The 17,486-nt window shown below is 40.1% G+C and overlaps 1 protein-coding gene across 1 annotated transcript in view; it reads left to right on the top strand.

Annotated features, from left to right (window-relative positions):
- Nucleotides 1-12,138: 12,138 nt before the first annotated feature.
- The window catches only part of ESM1 (endothelial cell specific molecule 1), a 9,295-nt gene continuing 3,947 nt past the window's right edge, over nucleotides 12,139-17,486 (top strand). The window contains exons 1-2 of the mRNA XM_006149011.3: nucleotides 12,139-12,864; nucleotides 15,135-15,287. Of these exons, the coding sequence (XP_006149073.1) occupies nucleotides 12,564-12,864; nucleotides 15,135-15,287 (454 nt within the window). The 5' untranslated portion in view covers nucleotides 12,139-12,563. The remainder of the gene's footprint in view (nucleotides 12,865-15,134; nucleotides 15,288-17,486) is intronic.

Raw genomic sequence — 17,486 nt, forward strand, 5'->3', positions numbered from 1 at the left:
TTCCCTACAAGATACCCAGGAAAAACTTAGAGTAGTATGGGTGGCAAAGGCTCCCACAGCAGACATAAAGCATTCATTCATTCTCTAGACCCCTAGCCAGCATCCTTCTTAATCAACTGTATGCCACTCATGAAGCCAAGACAATTGGTCATTACGTACCTACATTGCTTTGCAAAGTGGGACAATCAGCAGGATAAACAGTGACCGTCATCCAGCACATGTGACATTAACGTGATGCCTTACCTGTGGCTGGTGAGCAGATATCATAATGAGATGAAGAATTAAACTGGAAAAGTGAACTAGATATACCCATGGAAAACAGAACTACATAAGTACTCTTGAATAAATTAGTAATATTTATTTGTGGTGCATTACAAATAGCTCAATTACGTCCGTATTTATTTCTGATTGCTTTGCAAGTTATCCAGTTATGTCTTTCATCCCACTGTTATAAATGAGGCTTTGACTTTCATTCATTTGACTGGGGGAAGGTATTGTGGGAAAGTGTGGCTTTTTATTATCCGCTGGAGCCCACTTTGTCAGAGATCCAAGTGGCTATAGCAACTAAGTCTGCAGTTGAATCTTCCTCTACACTCAATCCTTGAAAATTAGTTGGAAGAGATTATAGAGAGCTCTGTGAAATGCAGCTTTTGGTTTCAGAGAGGGCAGTGAGCTGGAAGGCTCATCCGTTCTTTGATCCTCTGTGACTTCTCTGATCCTGCAAGTCCGTATGACTCATCTCATACAAGGTCTTGTTGTTTCACTCCCTTGGAAACTGTCGAACTGTTATAAATAAAGCCTACTCCTGGCTGTCTTTATCTTTAGCCTCTCAGCTGGATTCTGCAGGCTCCAGAGCTCCCAGAACCCTGGACCAATGCTGAGGGCTCTTTCTCTATGTCTATAAAAATAAGCTATTTTATCATTTTGGGGTTACACGGACTTTTCACGGCATGAATCAAAATTTATCCACCCCCTGAAATAAACTGAATAAAAGAATGAGTAGATGGAGATACAGCCCAAGCACCTGTTACTTCCTGGGAACTTCTTCAGCCCTTTATTTTTCCATTGTGTACATCCTCTTGAGTGCCCTAGGAGACCAGGAGTCAGGGGGCCATAGAGAGCTGGGACATCTGGAGTGTCTTTTAGAGTACTAGCCAAAGGCCATGTTATTATCAATATGCTTTGAGCACTCACTACTTGCTGAGTATTGAGCTTGGTGCATCAGTCCAACCCCGTGGACCAGGTATTTTCAGGTCCCATTGTGCACCTGGGGAGATCAAGGTGCAAAGATAAAAGTATTGTACCTAGTTTGCACTGTGAACAAGCTGTGTACTCAGGATTCAAATTCAGGTGGGCTGACCCCACAGCATATGCTCTGTATGAAGAAATAACTGCTGTACCTACCACCCTTTAGTTCCTAGCAGAAGAGCCTGGGGTTGCAGGGAATGGTGGGCTTGCTATATCACAATGATGGAGAGGGAGGACAAGGTGGGTTGGTAAATTTGTGCCCATTAATATGCTAGTGATGTAATGTCATAATGGCCTCTAGCATTTTAATTTTAGAAGTGGTGAAGAGAGAGAGAGAATGCCTTAAACATCACTCCGTTAAGACTTCAGCAGGTGAAAAGAAGCTGGGGTCAGGGATGAGGATTCACTTGGAAGGCCAGGGGTTATGAAGCTGGGCTTGAAGATGACTTATTTCTTTCTAGACACTATTCCATTTTTTGAGCTTTTTGGGTGTTTAGAATCTAAAGCAGGTTGGGACCAGTAGATGGCGTAATGGCTATCTTGCAAGACTCCCATGTAGTCGACCATGGTTTGAGTCTCGGACCTGGTGGTTTATACTCACACTGGGCACTGTGTGCCCAAGATCCCAAGAGGAGAATGGAGGAGAAAGGATTGCAGTGTGGCCATCCCCCCAGGGTGATTTCTTGCTTTCTGTCTCTTTGTCTCTCTCTCTCTTTCTGGCGAGCGCATGCACCCTACAGCAAAAACCTCTCAAAAAAAAAAAAAAAAAAAGAACCTAAAGCAAGCATCGTGAAGTACCACATGGTCATAAAGTGATTCTTGCTCACTGGGAACTAGAGGGCCTCCTTTATGCAGAGGATGTGCTAGGACTCTAGAAATGCACAGCTGGGTGAGGGATTAATTATGGCCTAGAGGAAATCGGTGAGGACTTTCAGACAACCTGGCATTTTAGCCTGAAAGGGTGAAGTATTTTGATGGATAGAAAAGAGAGTTGAGCAGATGCATGGAGGGAAGCAGGTCTGCCCTAGGCCACTTTTTCCATTGATTATGGACTGTAATGGACTGAATGTGTGTGTCTCTCCCAGATTCATGTTTAAATCCTAATCTCCAGTGTGATGGTATTAGGAGGAAGGTCTTCAAGAGGTAATTAGGTCACAAGGTGGAGTCCTTATGAATGGATTAGTGCCCTTACATAAGAGACCTCGGATAACTCTTTTACTCTCTTTCTGCAATGTGAGCATACAAGGTCAGCCTCTGCAACCCAGAAGAGAGCCCTTGCCAGAACCTGACCGTGCTGGCATCCTGATCTCAGATTTCTAACTTCTAGAGCTTTGAGATATAAGTTTATGTTGTTTTTAGGTCACCCAGTTTATACTAGATGTTATAGCAGTCTGGACCGACCACGACATGGACAAAGTTGCCCACAAACTAGTCTACTTTGTTTTTTATGAAAAAGAATCTCTATTAAGTTATAAAACTATAAATAAAATTTTGTATAACTCTTGTAGAGCAAGATTTTAAAAAAAGTTTAAAAATGTTTCAGCTAAAAAGTAAATAATAAAATTTCTAGTTATTGAACATTTCTTAACTTGTTTCTTTGTTGACTAAACAAGTCTCCCAGTACCACTTCTTTTTTTTTTTTTCTTTCCTTTTTTAGAGAGGTTTTTGCTATAGGGCTCATGTGCTCACTGGAAAGAGAGAGAGGCGGAGAAACAGAAAGTGAAAAATCACCCCCAGGAGGAATGGCCATGCTGCAATCCCTTCTCCTCCATTCTCCTCTCGGGATCTTGGGCACGCATGCATATGCACCCAGCACGAGCTTAAGCTACCAGGTCCGGGTCTCGAACTGTGGTTGACTATGTGGGAGTCCAGAGATGTAGCCATTACACCATCTGCTTGTCCCACCTGTACCACTTCTTATATTAGACATTTTCTAGCTCTAAGCTCAGAGCTCTGGCGTATGGAGGACTTGAGAAGTTTTCTGGGGGGGTCTCATGTTTTGCTTTGGCCTCTTTCCTTTTTCCACCTCCTCTTTTCAGGTACTAAAGGTTTTTGATTATGTGTTTATTCTAATTGTCCTAGCAGGGGGACTATATGTGGAAAAATTGTTATTTTCATTTTGGAGAGTTGAACTATCCTCCTTGAATATGAAGTGCTCTGACATGTATGCTGTCCCTCAAAGGACAAACATGTCTTCCTGCAGAGGTTTGTGTGGCTTTCCAATTGCAAGTTAACAGTTTAGAAGCTCATCATATAGGATTATTTGATGGAATGAATCCCTCAAAAATTTTTTTGTTGGTGTTCCTGCTGTTGCTTTTATGGGTTTGGGGTGTGCAGGTGCACGCGCACGTGTGTGTGTGTACTTTAGTTTTTACTACAGGGTGAGTGCATTCGCCAGAGAGTAAGAGAAAGACAGTGAAAGGAAAGTGAGAAATCATCCCCTAGGGGGGACGGCCATGCTGCAATCCCTTCTCCTCTATTCTCATCCTGGGATTGGGGCATGTACACACATACGTCTGGCGTGATTTTCAAGTCAGGTCCTCCAGGTCCAAGACTCAAACTGTGGTCAACCATATGTGAATCCAGTGCCTTAACCACTACACCACCTGTTGGTCCTGCCCGTGTGTGTGTGTGTGTGTGTGTTCATATGTGTGTTTGTATGTTTTAAACAGGAGGATTGTCATGATAAGCTTGCCATGTATTTGATTTCCCTTTCAAATAACATTTCCCAGTGTTTTCCTCTTAGGTCCCTTTAAAGTGTTCTTCAGCTACGCCCTGGTGAGATCAGACACCTGACATTTTTTGGTTTTCACTATAGGCACTTGTCTGGAGATGGGGTGTTTGAAAGGTAATCATTTGTGATCTATTTAAAGTTTTATTGCTTTATTTTTAGGAGTTTATTTTCTTTATTATTTCTTCCATGAAAGACAGGAATAAGCCTCTCTGACAGTCTTCACATTATGCTCCACCCCTAGCTTCATCCAGTCAGGATGTATGTGCATGCACATATTCAACATGTATACGGAGACCTTGGAACACAAACCTAGGACCTTCCCATGTGGCTTCAGCCTTGGGGAGTATTTTGTTGTTTTCAACAGGTAAAATAAAGCACTGATACTTAACAAACAACCTGGGCTATACTTCCCAAATTATGCATTTTTTAATCACTGTTGATCTCCCATAGACTAACTTTTTAGACTAGGCAATGCAAAGTTGAAATTTTGATTTGCCATCTTGAGAGCACTTCGAATACAGAAAGCCAAAAGTATGTTGGATTCCTTTCATTCTTGAGTACATTGTTTGGTGTTTTATCCAGTGAGTACTTCCTAAATATATTTACAAAGGAAGACAGACTCAGCATGCTGTCTGGAAGTGGTGTGTATATGCAAACCTGTGATCCACTGTTAGAAATGTAAGCTGATATGTGCGTGTGTGTGTATGTAGTTTGGAATGGAGATGGGGATGTTAAATGTGGGTTTTACTCTAAAATCCCTCAAGTCAGATCAAGTTAGAATGATGTTTTTCAGGCAGATTGTAAGAGTAAGGTCTTAGGTTTCATCATGTGAAGTTCTAGCAGGAGATTAAAGATAAACAGGATACATTCTACTGCTAAGCGCAGTTTGGTGGGTCAACAAAAATAAAATCTAATTTATTTAGATTTCCATATTTCACAAATCTAAGATGTCATGTGTAATATGTGCTATTATTTTGTGTCTATAATTAAGGAAGAAAAATATCCGTCCAATTAAACGGTGACATAATATTTTTATATCACTAGAATTTTCACTTATACTTACTGTAAGTACTCTTTTAGGCTTATTTGGAGGTAGATTTTTATCATTTGGAACTTCTGTAACTTTATAAGATATAAAAATATATTCAATAAATTGGTTAAAATATTCCTAAAATGACTTCATATTCATCTTGGTGCGTGCCAGTGTCATATCTTTTTTACGAAGTGTCTGCCTCTTGTCCATCAGGATCATCAGTAATGTAACCTCTCTTAGAAGAGGGCTCCACTATAGTCTTTGAGATCATCTTCCAAGTAGCTGGTACCCATTCTGCATGTTTCAATGTGCACATGCAGTCAATGACAATTACAACATCATGGTGGATTCCAACTTCACTGGTGATATGAGGGGAAGACTTGGGTCTTAGAATTAGAGGAATATGCTAAAAACATACCTAATATAGTTAAAAATGCTAGGCCAATCCCTCAAACAGAGACTTTTCTTGTCAGAAATCTTCAGAGTAAAAGTTGAGTACTAATTCTACTAACATGAAGAGACATGACTGAGGAAAAAAATGGAAGTTTCCCAAATTTTTGAGTATGCAGAATCAACTAATTTGTTCATTAAAATGCTGATTCCCTGGCCCACTCCTGGTCTATCAAAGTAGAGACCATGGCTGTAGTATTTTTTTTTTCTTTTGTAATATCCAGGGGCCATATGTACTTGCCAGAGAGAAACAGAAAAACACAGAAAGAGGGAGAAAGCAAGTCCCCAGTGGGTTTGGTCATGCTGCAGTCCCTTCTCTACCTCTTCATCCTATTGGGACTTGGGACTTGCACACTCATGGCCTGGCACATTTTTTCAAGCATGTGGGGCTGGGATTTGAACCACTGTCAGCCATGCAGGATCCAACTCCCTTAACTACTATTCTACAAGGGTGGCCCTGGCTGTGGAATTTCTGATGAACTGCCTGGACATTGTCGCAGGTAGCTAGAGGAGTGTGTAAGACACACTGCACTGATCCCCGTCAGGAGCACCTGTAGTTGTGGTGTACACTACTCCTCAGGCCCGGCAACCCCCACCCTTTTTGAAAAAAAAAAAAAAAAAGAAGGTCATGGTATGGCTCTTCATTGGGACCACCCCAGGAAGAAAGAAGCCAAGATATTTTGATACCAGATTAGAGCGTGAGTCTGAAACTTCCAATTTCTTAAGGAGTCCTAAATGAGAGGTTTGGAAGTTGTTTCCTATTTCTTCTCTTTCAGTGGTGGTTAACTTGAATTTTTTTTCATTCAATCATTTATTCAATTCACATATCATATAAAAGGCAAAGGCCCTGCATCACTAGACAAACTGATAAGTCTGTTGAGGGTGGTCCTGATGAGTATTTTATTACATTATAAAAGGGATCAGGTTAAGGTCAGACAGAGGAAATGTCATGTTATTAGAGAAGCAAAGTAGCAGAATCATTTCCTATGATTCTTAGGTTAGTCAGAAACCCCAGTCTTTCCAAAATTCCTGGCGAAAATTCCAAATATCTTAGATAACTTCCAATGTGATTTTTAAACTCTGTTCTCTTGTGCCAGATAGTTTGAGTGTCTAACTGACTTCTAAGGCCTAAGCTAATTCTTTAGCTTATTAGTAACTGGTGCTTTTTTTAAAAATGCTTTTAGCCTACCTCTTTAGCTACAGGAGTTTAGTGAGCTGTGCAGTCTTCCCATGCTAGCGGGCAAGACCAGCTATGTGGGGGAGCAATGGAGTCTTTCTAATGAACAGTGCTGAAATTTGGCCAATATGGTTTTCTGTGAATTAAGTGAATAAAAGAATAGACCAACTTGCAGAAGGTGAGAGGAATCAAGAAATGGGTGATGCTGGGGAACCAGCAGTTAGTGAAATGGCTATGTCGCTGGACTCCCACGTAGTCGACCGCGGTTCACATCCCGGACCCGGTGGCTTAAAACACGCCGGGCGCGTGTGCGTGCGTGCCCAAGATCCCGAGAAGAGAATGGAGGAGAAGGGATTGTGGTGTGACCATCCCCCTTGGGGGGTGATTTTCTGCTTTCTGTCTCTATGTCTCTCTCTGTCTGTCTGGCGAGCGCACGCGCCCTATAGTGAAAATCTCTCCATTAAAAAAAGAAAGAAAGAAAGAAAGAAATGGGTGATGCTTGAGATGGACAACCACAGGCACATTTTCTTTCATGGCATACTTTGTCTGAAAGAGTAATAACAGCTTACACCTGTATTGTAATTTACAGTTGACATTTTCCTTTGATCTTCTCAACAAGAGATGGGGAAGACTTTTCTCTTTCTTAAATTTTGCCAAATGAACCAAACCAAACCAAACCAAAAACCCCGAATAGACAAGGAAGACTTTGTATTTATCAACATGGCTGATTGGTGCCTTACCCCAAGTCTGATTGTGAAATGGGATTTAAACTCAGCTCTCTTGGTTCTAAGTTTAGAGCTACTTTTGCTGCTCACACTGCTTTTGGTATCAGACAGCACATGAGGCTTCTGGATGAGGGTTTAATTAGAGGTAAAAAGATACTATGTGACTGAAATCTGGCAGAGGAATTCATAGGCCCAGAAGCCTGTTCTGAGGAAGAGCTAGATGTTAGAAAAACTTGACTCCTTGCATTAGAACCTGCTAGAATAGGGGGCAAAGAGGAGATGAAGGCAGCTGAGTAAGTGAGAAATGTCTCCTGTCAGCAAGTCTAGACTTTCTGGATCTAAAAGAATTTTTATTAGTGAGGACCTTAAATTGTAGTGTATAGATTTGACTAGAGTTTAAAAACAACCTGATTCTGTGGCTGTTTCCTCAGAGATTCCCTTGCCATCAAAGATCAGAATATGACAAAGTTCTCTGAGGGGTGCCCAGAGATTCTGGGTTGAGGTTTATAGCAGACACTGTAGTGATCTGACCAGACACTGTGTCCTGATCTGGTCACACTCTGGACAGTTGTGATTCCCGCAGGCCTATTAGCTACAAGTGGCTGTGATGGCACTCTGGCTGTCTACCATTCTGACCAACTCATTGAAACAGGTCAGAACCTGTATCCAAGCAAGAAGCCTCAGTAAAGCAGGTGCACTTCACTTTTCTTGTAAGAAGCTGAAGTTTTTGAAAATTGCCTGTAGATCATATAGGAGTACTTTGACCCTCATTTTGCTATTTAAATTGTCTTTATTAAAAATTGAAACTTAAAGAATTGGACAAAATGTTTTTGGAGAAAATATTTGCTCCAATAAGTAAGATCACTACTAAAGAATAAAAGAAATAAGAAATTGTACTCTTGATAATAAAAACCGCTATACTTTCACATCTGCCACCCTCTTTGGTCCTGTTATTCATGACTGAGGTAGAGAGGAGAGGGCTAAGGTGCATGGCATGTGATTTGCCTAAGATCATATAGCTTGGTAGTGGCCAAGCTGTTTCTAGACCCCCTGAAAGCTGTTGCTAGGACGATAGGCTCTGGGAGGATCCCTTAAGTTCTGAGCTTGGATGACTTGTGATTGCTGTAAATCTTAGCCAGTTTGGCAGATGTGAACCCAAATTAGAATCCACTGGCCATGAGGGGCTCCCAAGAACATCTCAGGGTGGATTTGGTGCTGTCAAATCAGGCTCCTTCAGGCTAAAAGGTCAAGAGAGGCAGAGTTGGTGAACTGGGAAGAGCCGACATGATGGGCTCACAGTCTTTGCTCAAGCTCCACTCAGTCTTCAGTGGGGTTTCTGCTGTTTCTGAAAATGTCTACCTTATTTCTGCAAAGAAATAACTTCTCCAGCTCAATGGAGACTGTCCAAGGACCTGGACCTCACTTTGCTTCTTTCTCTTGGTAGAATGAGAAAGGGAACATGATGATACCCACTTTAACGTAATACTCTCTGAAAATGATTCTAGGAAACAGTGGGCTACATTTATATGTTCATTTAAGAATAAGCTGCTAATATGTGCTAGACCTGCACTAAGCACAGGCAAGATTGACATCTGCTGGTATCAAAGCAGAAAGACTTTCAGATGGTACCAACAACAACAAAAAATCTAAACTGAAAAGCACGTCTCATGCACCTGATCTGCTTCTAAACATCTTCACTAGCTCCTTGGAATCCTTGGAACTTTTTGCCTTCAAATTCTCCTTTGCAACTCAATTTCTATCAAACTTATCTGGAAGAAATGTTGTATTAAGAAGGCACCAGAAGTCTGGTACAATTTGGCTTGATCAGGAATCATTTCTTGAGGGTTTGCAACCTGCCCTTTAGAACCTTTTTCACTGGACCAATGTTGCCTATCCAGAAAAAAAAAAAAAAATATATATATATAATCCTTAGTATTTGGTTATAAGCAATGGTAACGTGCAAAATGAATTACAGGTATCAATGCATATTATGTAGGCTAATTTTCCTAGTGGGCACAATACCAAGTTTAAGAGAAAATATTATAATGGCATTTTAAATGTACAGCGTGTACCGTGTTGAATAGCTATTCGATTGTGTTATTTCTCCATTTCAGAGGACCACATTCTATATCCTTTGGACCCCAAGATGATATGGTTTGACTCACCATTGCTTCGAATCATGTTTTCAGAGTTGTGAAAAGCTTTTGCTATTCTCGTTGCCCTTTCTCACTCTTTGACTTGACAACTGATTCACAGGCAGAGCAAGTTTGGAGATATGTCAGCCCTCAGCACAAAGCAAACCAACCAACTGACCTCATGCACTTACCTTAGTTTAAAAAGAAAAAAAAAAAGAAATTTAATTTGGCTCTTGGTTGCTCATATTCTGATTTCTTAACCCTTAGTGGTCATTGTAAACTTTTCTAATAGAATTGGTTGGTTTGGGTTCAAAGTTAGGGAAGACAGAAGTACAACTAGATAAAAATCCCATAGGCATTATTCCATGTTGGACAGTTTGTGTTGGATCTTGGAAGGAACCAAAAATTTCTTCCAAATAAATTATGAGGTACTATGCACTAAGATAGTTCCACCATGATAAACTCTGGAGAGCATACTTCTTCACTGTCTGTGTTTTGGTTTATTGTTACAGAGTTGATACCCTCAGTAACTATTTAGTTACTGTTGAGGATTTGGTACTCTCACTTCAATCTTTTTTCTGTTTAGTCATTTACTGAAGGTATTAACAACATGGTTCCTCTTTGTTTTACATAGTAGAAAGGTTTAATCTTTCTGTGTTCTTCAAGTGGGCAAAATTCACCCTATTCCCTCTGCATCAGGCTTGGTGTAGTTTACCACCAAACTCATCTGGGTCACCTGCTGGCATCTGCGTGTATTCAATTTTGCAACACTTGTTTCAGTCTCCAGAACCCATTTGTCTCAGAGCTAAAGAACTGGCCTCAACATTTTCTAACTGTTGGACAAGTTACTTTAACTTCTCTAGGCCTTAGTTTTCTCTAAGATGGGAATAAGAATAGCACCTAGTTCATGAGGTTGTTTTGAAAATTAAATGTGGCAATCCACATAAAATACTTAGCATGGTGTCGCCCACATAGTACTTTCTCTATAAAGAGTTTGCATCATTGTTAACTACTCTTCCAATTAATCACTGTCTCTTCAGAAAGTGGTGTTTGGCAAATTTTGAAGAAGCAACCTTTTCCAGGGTCAGCCGAGATTGTGAACTAGGTCGTTGGAACCATTGATGATGGAAGCAATAGAATGTGTGGCTTCGACATGAGAGTGATGGGGTTCATTGTCAATCTCTAACATTATGGGGACTTATACAAATTATAAAATCTCTCTGACTCAGCTTCCTCATTTAAAAAATGAACATGACGATAGTATCTATCTGCTTTATAATATTGTGGTGAAAAGCAAACAAGTTAATATATACATATAATGTCTAAGAATGGTGCTTGGCATATGCTGAATCTTCAGGAGAGCCACTATTGAAAACAATCGGAGCATGCCACACACTATGTACATGTTTGCTTCCAGGGAGATGAATATGGAGTATTTAAAATTGGATTGTCATGAGAAATTTGGAAACTAAATTCTTGCCCTCATTTCCTACCTCTACAATTCGCTGTGGTCTGGCTTCTCCTCCCCCATCTCCCCAAAATTGCATTTGCAAAGGCCAATTATTAAGTCGCATCCAGTGGCCTTCCTGCCTCCTCTTCTAGAGGGTACAAGGCTTTTAGAGGTAAACCAGCCTAGCAAACAACTCTTGAAAGAGGAAGCTGAGGCTAAGAGAAGTCCTGTGGATCTCCCACAACTAATTTGTGACAAACCAAGAGCTATCCGCTTTTCTGGGTTGTTTATTTACTAAATGACAGTGGGTTTATATCTATTTTGACAAGTGGGGTTCGGGGTTTGGAATCCAACCTTCGTTGGTGTCAGAACTCTCCTCTCTCCTCTTTCATCTTTCTCTTTCTGTTCCACAAAGCTTGCTGAATAAGGCCCTGGTCCCGTTGGTATTTTAAGAGGGCTACTCTGTTTTCCCCAGTGGGACCCAGGCCCTGTGACCCTCCATAGCATGCAGACCTTGTTTCCTGATGGGCAGTGTTTTTCCTTCCCTGCGACTCGTCTCTCTGGGGCTGCGTTCCGATATCCCCACTGGCTCACTTGTTTCTTTGGGCTGGCTGCCTTGTTTGGCAGTTTGTAGTGAGGGCTCAGAGAGATGCCAGGAGGTAAGGGGAAGGGCTCTGAATGGACTCCATCATTGGACGAGCAGACCTAGTGAAGGAAGAGTTGTCTCCCCAGGAGTTTTTGGTCAAGAGAAGTCCAACTGATAAATTTTTCTAGAACTGAGTAACTTAGACACAGTGCCAGCCAAGCTTACCTCTTTTGTGGCTTTTCATGCTGATTTTAAAGGAAATTTTCAGCTGTGATCCCACATCTTACTAGAAACACAGCTATCTCCATGACAGACTTAGATATATATGACATAAATTGCTTTAGAAATAACATTTGAGGAAAGGAGTGGGAGGAAGGAAGAGAGGGACTTTAAAAAAATCCCTATCAAAATATTTTCTTTCTTCTAAGTATTGAAAAGGCACAATATAACCCTTTCTTTTTCCAAATTATCTCATAACTATTTATTGAGGGGAAATACCAAATGTTTATTATTATTATTATTTTTTAAGAAGCTTCTTCGGTCCTGATGATTCATGTGGATATCATTTTCCTCCTGGCTACAGAGGCTCCGAGACAAAGCTACACCACAAGTGACATGCCGGTGTCAGAACAATTCCTGTCCTGAAGGAGGGTATGCGACCTTCTTTATTCCCCCTTCACAGACGTCCTTGAGCCCCTGAGACGGATGTGAGCGAGTTTTTTAGTCCTCATGCAAAACAACCATCTAAACATAACAGATGACATCAGCTTGGGCTTTTCAATTCCTGGATGGCAGCGGCGTGTTAATCCAGCCTTCATCCTGGATTTCATAAACTAAAACAAGAGAGCCTGGCAGGAGGACAGCGCTGCTGCTGGGTTGAGGAAATTGATGACGGGGAGGCATGTGGGCAACCAGTGTATAAAACTCCTAAACGTGTAGGCAGAGGCTCAGCTACTACTTTGGACGGCTGCTTCTCATCAGCCAAGACCACGACGTAGGGGACTGAGCCGGAGCCAGCTGGGAGAATGAAGAGCCTCTTGCTGCTGACCACACTCCTCGTACCTGCGCACCTGGCCACGACCTGGGGCGCCAAGTATGCGGTGGATTGCCCCGAACACTGTGACAGCAGTGAGTGCAAAAGCAGCCTGCGCTGCAAGAGGACCGTGCTGGATGACTGCGGCTGCTGTCGCGTGTGCGCCGCAGGGCTGGGGGAAACGTGCTACCGCACCGTGTCGGGCATGGATGGCGTGAAGTGTGGCCCAGGGCTGAGGTGTCAGTTTTACAGTGAGGAGGATGATTTTGGTGACGAGTTTGGTATCTGCAAAGGTAAAGATTGACCCCTCGCTTCCCCCTGCCCAGGGCTTGCTGAGAGCTTTTAGCCAGCTTGGGAGGTGAAGGGTCTTGGTTCCCTGCGGCTCAGAGGGAAAATGCAGGTGGGTTCTTGACAAGGCCCCGCACAGGTGTTGACGCAGGTAGCAGAGAAGGATAAGCCTGCAAATAGCAACTGAAACTAATGTGGAGGAGGGCACAGAAAGGGATGCAGCATTCCAGTCATTATGTTCAGGGGAGCTAAGAAAGAAATTGGAACGACTGTGTTTCTCCTTTTTCTGGAAGACTTTCAAATCTGACAGGTAATCTGTTAGGGATAGTTTAAGTGCTGTCTCTTCTGTAAGGCAGGGCTTAGAGAAGTCTCCACTAGATAACCTCTTGGAGTGCTTTCTACCCCTGGATTTAGTGATTCTTTGATCTTGAAAAGATCCACAGGATGGAGGGGTTCTCTTAAGATCACGTATTTCTGATGAATGCTAATGCACTTTATGGAACAGAGTGAACTTAAGCCTCCTAATGAAATAACTCACATTCTTGAAAAAGAGTCTTCTGAAGAATAAGACAAACCTAATTCCACCTTATAAAGGTTTTGGTCACCTGGAAAATAGCAGATGGTGGAAGACAAGTAAAGATAAGAGTGAAGAAAAAATCTGGAAGTTTGTAAACAATGTGGTTGACCATCTCATAGACTTAGAGAAAAATGTTAGAAGGTTGAAATTTCAGCTAAATGGTGTAGTTAAGCATTTAAAGAATGTATTTTAAACTTAGTGACTATTTTAAAATGTGTAGCACTTTAAAAATATTTAGAATCAGAAGAATGGTGCTTTAAAATATTCTCTATGTAGCTCTCCCATTATCCCATCATTGAGAGCTATTATGAAGATACAGCATATACACCTCCATCAGTCTTAGAATACTAAGAAGCTTTTACAATTATAAAAAAGGAGTAGAACACCTCTAAATAACTTTTATACTTTATATATGTAATACAGTTATATTCTTTTATGAATACTAATCATCTTGCATTGTAATGTCATTAATCCTTATCCCTTTGAGACAAATAATTTATAAGCTAATCATCTTTTAATCTGAAAAACATACAAAAGGTTTGGAAATAAATTTTTGAGCTATTAGAAGAATTAAGATTTTTGCTTAGTTTATTTTTGTTTATAACCAATAAGAGGTATAAAAATGACTTTGTAAATATGATTATAAATGCACAACTACTTACAGATTGATAAACAAGCTGTAAGGCACCTGGAGTCTTTAGTCTCTTTAAAATATATATTTTATTAATGTCAATCTTGATCATTCAGTGGGATAGAAGATTGCTGAAGATTCAGATGCTTTGTAATTTATTTCTTTACCTATATGTGATTGTATATTTACAATGATATTTTCATGCCAAGAGAATAAGCATTCTACACATATTCTTCTGGCTTTTAAAGACTGTTTAATCTATTGAGATACTGTTTACATCATAAAAAATCATGCATTTTATAATAAATGATTTTGTCTTCTTTATTTCAATGTAAGATTTTATAATCTAAATATAAAGACATTAAAAGCTTCCAGTTCTTGGTAAGTGCAGAAACTCTTAGGGTGTATAAACCCTCAGCTTTCTTGTTCATTTAGCATCTTGTATCTTGGCTTTGCAGAGGATTTTGCTAGTGAGCCCTCTTAGCAACTGAAGGAGTTAGGTAAGTTATACTACTGTCTGGCAGATAAGGAACTAGATAAGAGTTGGAGCAGATTGAGTATTATTGCTCCATTGTGAGCTTGAATGATAGATCTCTTATCCCCGGTTGTACATTTAAGACCGCACAATGTCTGTAAACACTGTCATTCAAAGGCAGCATCACATCTTGTAAACTCTTTAAGGAGCTGATGCATACGTCTGTTCACCTTCCCACCTTCACTGAGCTGTCACAGATGTAATTCCTGAGAACCCGTCTCTCAGTATCTAAGCTGAATATGAACAGAGCTAAGATTGGTTCAAGAAGATTGGTCCTCTGTAGCTGTCTTCAGCTAAACTTTACATTCTAACACTAAGCCTGAGGCATCCATTATTTGGTTTAGTCTACTGTTTTACATTTATGACTCAATGTTTCAACTTTCAAAGCCTGGGCTTTTGATCATTGGGTTTCATTTTACAGTCAAGATTCAAGAGGTAGGTTCAAATCCTCAGGTTATGCACTCAGGGATGTGAGGATGGAGGTTTCTGCACAACCAGTGGCTCCTTCGCTAAACCTTTCCTCTGTCCTCAGACTGCCCCTACGGCACCTTCGGAATGGAATGCAAAGAGACCTGCAAGTGCCAGTTGGGCATATGTGACAGAGTGACGGGCAAATGCCTGAAATTTCCCTTCTTCCAATATTCAGTAGCCAAGTCTTCCAACAGGAGATTTGTTTCTCATGCAGGTAAGAATGAATTCATTATAAATAAGGGAATAATAGTCTCCTTTTTCAGTTTGAGTAGCTTAAGATGTGTGTAGAATAAGATGTTAATTTGAATCATTTTTCTTTATTTTATTTAGGGGAAAAATAGGTAATAGCTGAATTTGGGTGCTGTTACTTTTTTTAAAAAAAATACCATTAATAAATTTGAGGGTTATATATAACTTTTCATAAAATTTGCCCAATTTACATGAAGGATAAATATAAATATGATTGATTAACAAAAAAGTCTGTAATTAAAAATAGCCAACAGAGATATATGAACTTTCAATTCTTCAGTGATCTATTTTATGTATTTACTAGATAAAACTATTTCTCTCCCAACTTCACATAAAAAAGTACTGTGAGGAATTCATTGGGTAAAGTTTAAGAGCCAAATGGAAGCATTTAAATGGAATAATTCCAGGCATGTATTTTTATAGATTTTGGAGAGGATGAGAATAATTTCTGTGACTGAAATCTGGGAAATGAATAAAACTGTAGTAATACTCACATGCTGCATTTTAGTCCATATGGATTCTTACAGAGGTTGTGAGAATGCGAGGAATATATAACCTATAATATGTTGCTGTGTGCATATTTGACAGTCGTTCTGAGTAAATGGCCAGTACTATAGAGTTCCATTAAATTCAAAGTAGCCTATTTAAGTCATGTATCACTAAAACTTACTTTTCCATTGCATAAAAGGTGACTATCATTAATGATGTGTTATATATTTCAAAATTGCTAAAATCAGATTTTAACTGTTCTCACCACAAAAAGAAAACATAGTGGGACCAGCAGTTAGCATAATGGCTATGTTGCTGGACTCTCACATAGTCGACCATGGTTCGCGTCCTGGACCTGGTGGCTTAAACTCACGCCAGGTGCTTGTGTGTGCGTGCCCAGGATCCTGGCGGGGAGAATGGAGGAGAAGGGATTGCGGCGTGACCATCTCCCCGGGGGATGATTTCTCGCTTTCTGTCTCTCTGTCTCTCTCTGTCTGTCTGGTGAGCGCACACACCCTATAGCAAAAACCTCTCCAAAAAAAAAGAAAAAAGAGAAAAAATAGTAAATATATGAGGTATCAAAAACGGTCAGTTGAGTTTAATTTAATCATCCTGCGATGGAAGCATATATCAAAGCATCACATTATTCCCCGTATATACTTGTTAATTGAAAATTAAATAAATAACAATGCAAAAAAAGCCCTCCATGAACACATAGTCACAGAACTGCTAGTGTCAACAAACTATATACTTTTCTGCCCTTAGACATAAATAGTTACCAATCCAAATTTATCTTATTTAGTTTTTGTCTTTGGTCATTTGCATTTCAAATGAATTAGGATATGAAATATGTGGCAAATGTACTTACTTTTCCAGCTTAACATCTTCTTATATGTAAGTGCAGTGAGACACACTAAAATGAAGGGGGAATATTATACTTGTAAGTAAATTATTCATTTTAATATGGTTATGCTCAAAGGTGGTATTTTTGTGAGTATTTCATCTAGAAACTGAGATATTAACATTTTAAATACTTATTACTTTTCCCTATAACTCCTGAAAAGCAAAAGACTGAATTTTAAAACCTGAATTTCTTTTTATTGAAATGACATTCACATAATATAAAATTAGCCATTTAAGATAAACAATTCCGTAGCATTTTAATCTCATTGTGACCCTCACAATGTTGTGTCCCCACCACCCCCTGTATGTTTTCTACTGCTCTAAGTAAAACTCCAGTACCTATTTTGTGGTCACCCCTGTTTCTCATATCCCTCTGAGCTCTTGGCAATCATCAGTCTACTTTCTGAGATGCAGAAACTTTTCAAATGATTTGATGGCTTTTAGTTCATGTTGAGAGCCATTGTCTCAAAACAGCTAGCTGCTTCAGACACTTGCAGCTTTTTTTGGTCTTATTTCGGTTTTAAGAATCACAGGCCATACAGAACTGTGAAAGAATAATTTTTGCATCACTCTACTGTCTTTCTTTTGCATCTAAACCTTTCCCACTAAGAGAGAGTAGAATCCACTGTGAATTAATGTTGTCAAGGATGGAGTGTCTGAGGAGGCAATGAGAGCTTCTTTGGAGTACTCAGTCCTCAAGGAAAGAAACTCTTCTTGGTGTCTTACCTGTGTTCTTCTTGCTACATGCACACAGTGTGACCACTGGGCCACA

This window comes from Tupaia chinensis, unplaced genomic scaffold (assembly GCF_000334495.1).
Source record: "Tupaia chinensis unplaced genomic scaffold, TupChi_1.0 Scaffold000251_1, whole genome shotgun sequence".
Lineage (NCBI taxonomy): Eukaryota > Metazoa > Chordata > Mammalia > Scandentia > Tupaiidae > Tupaia > Tupaia belangeri.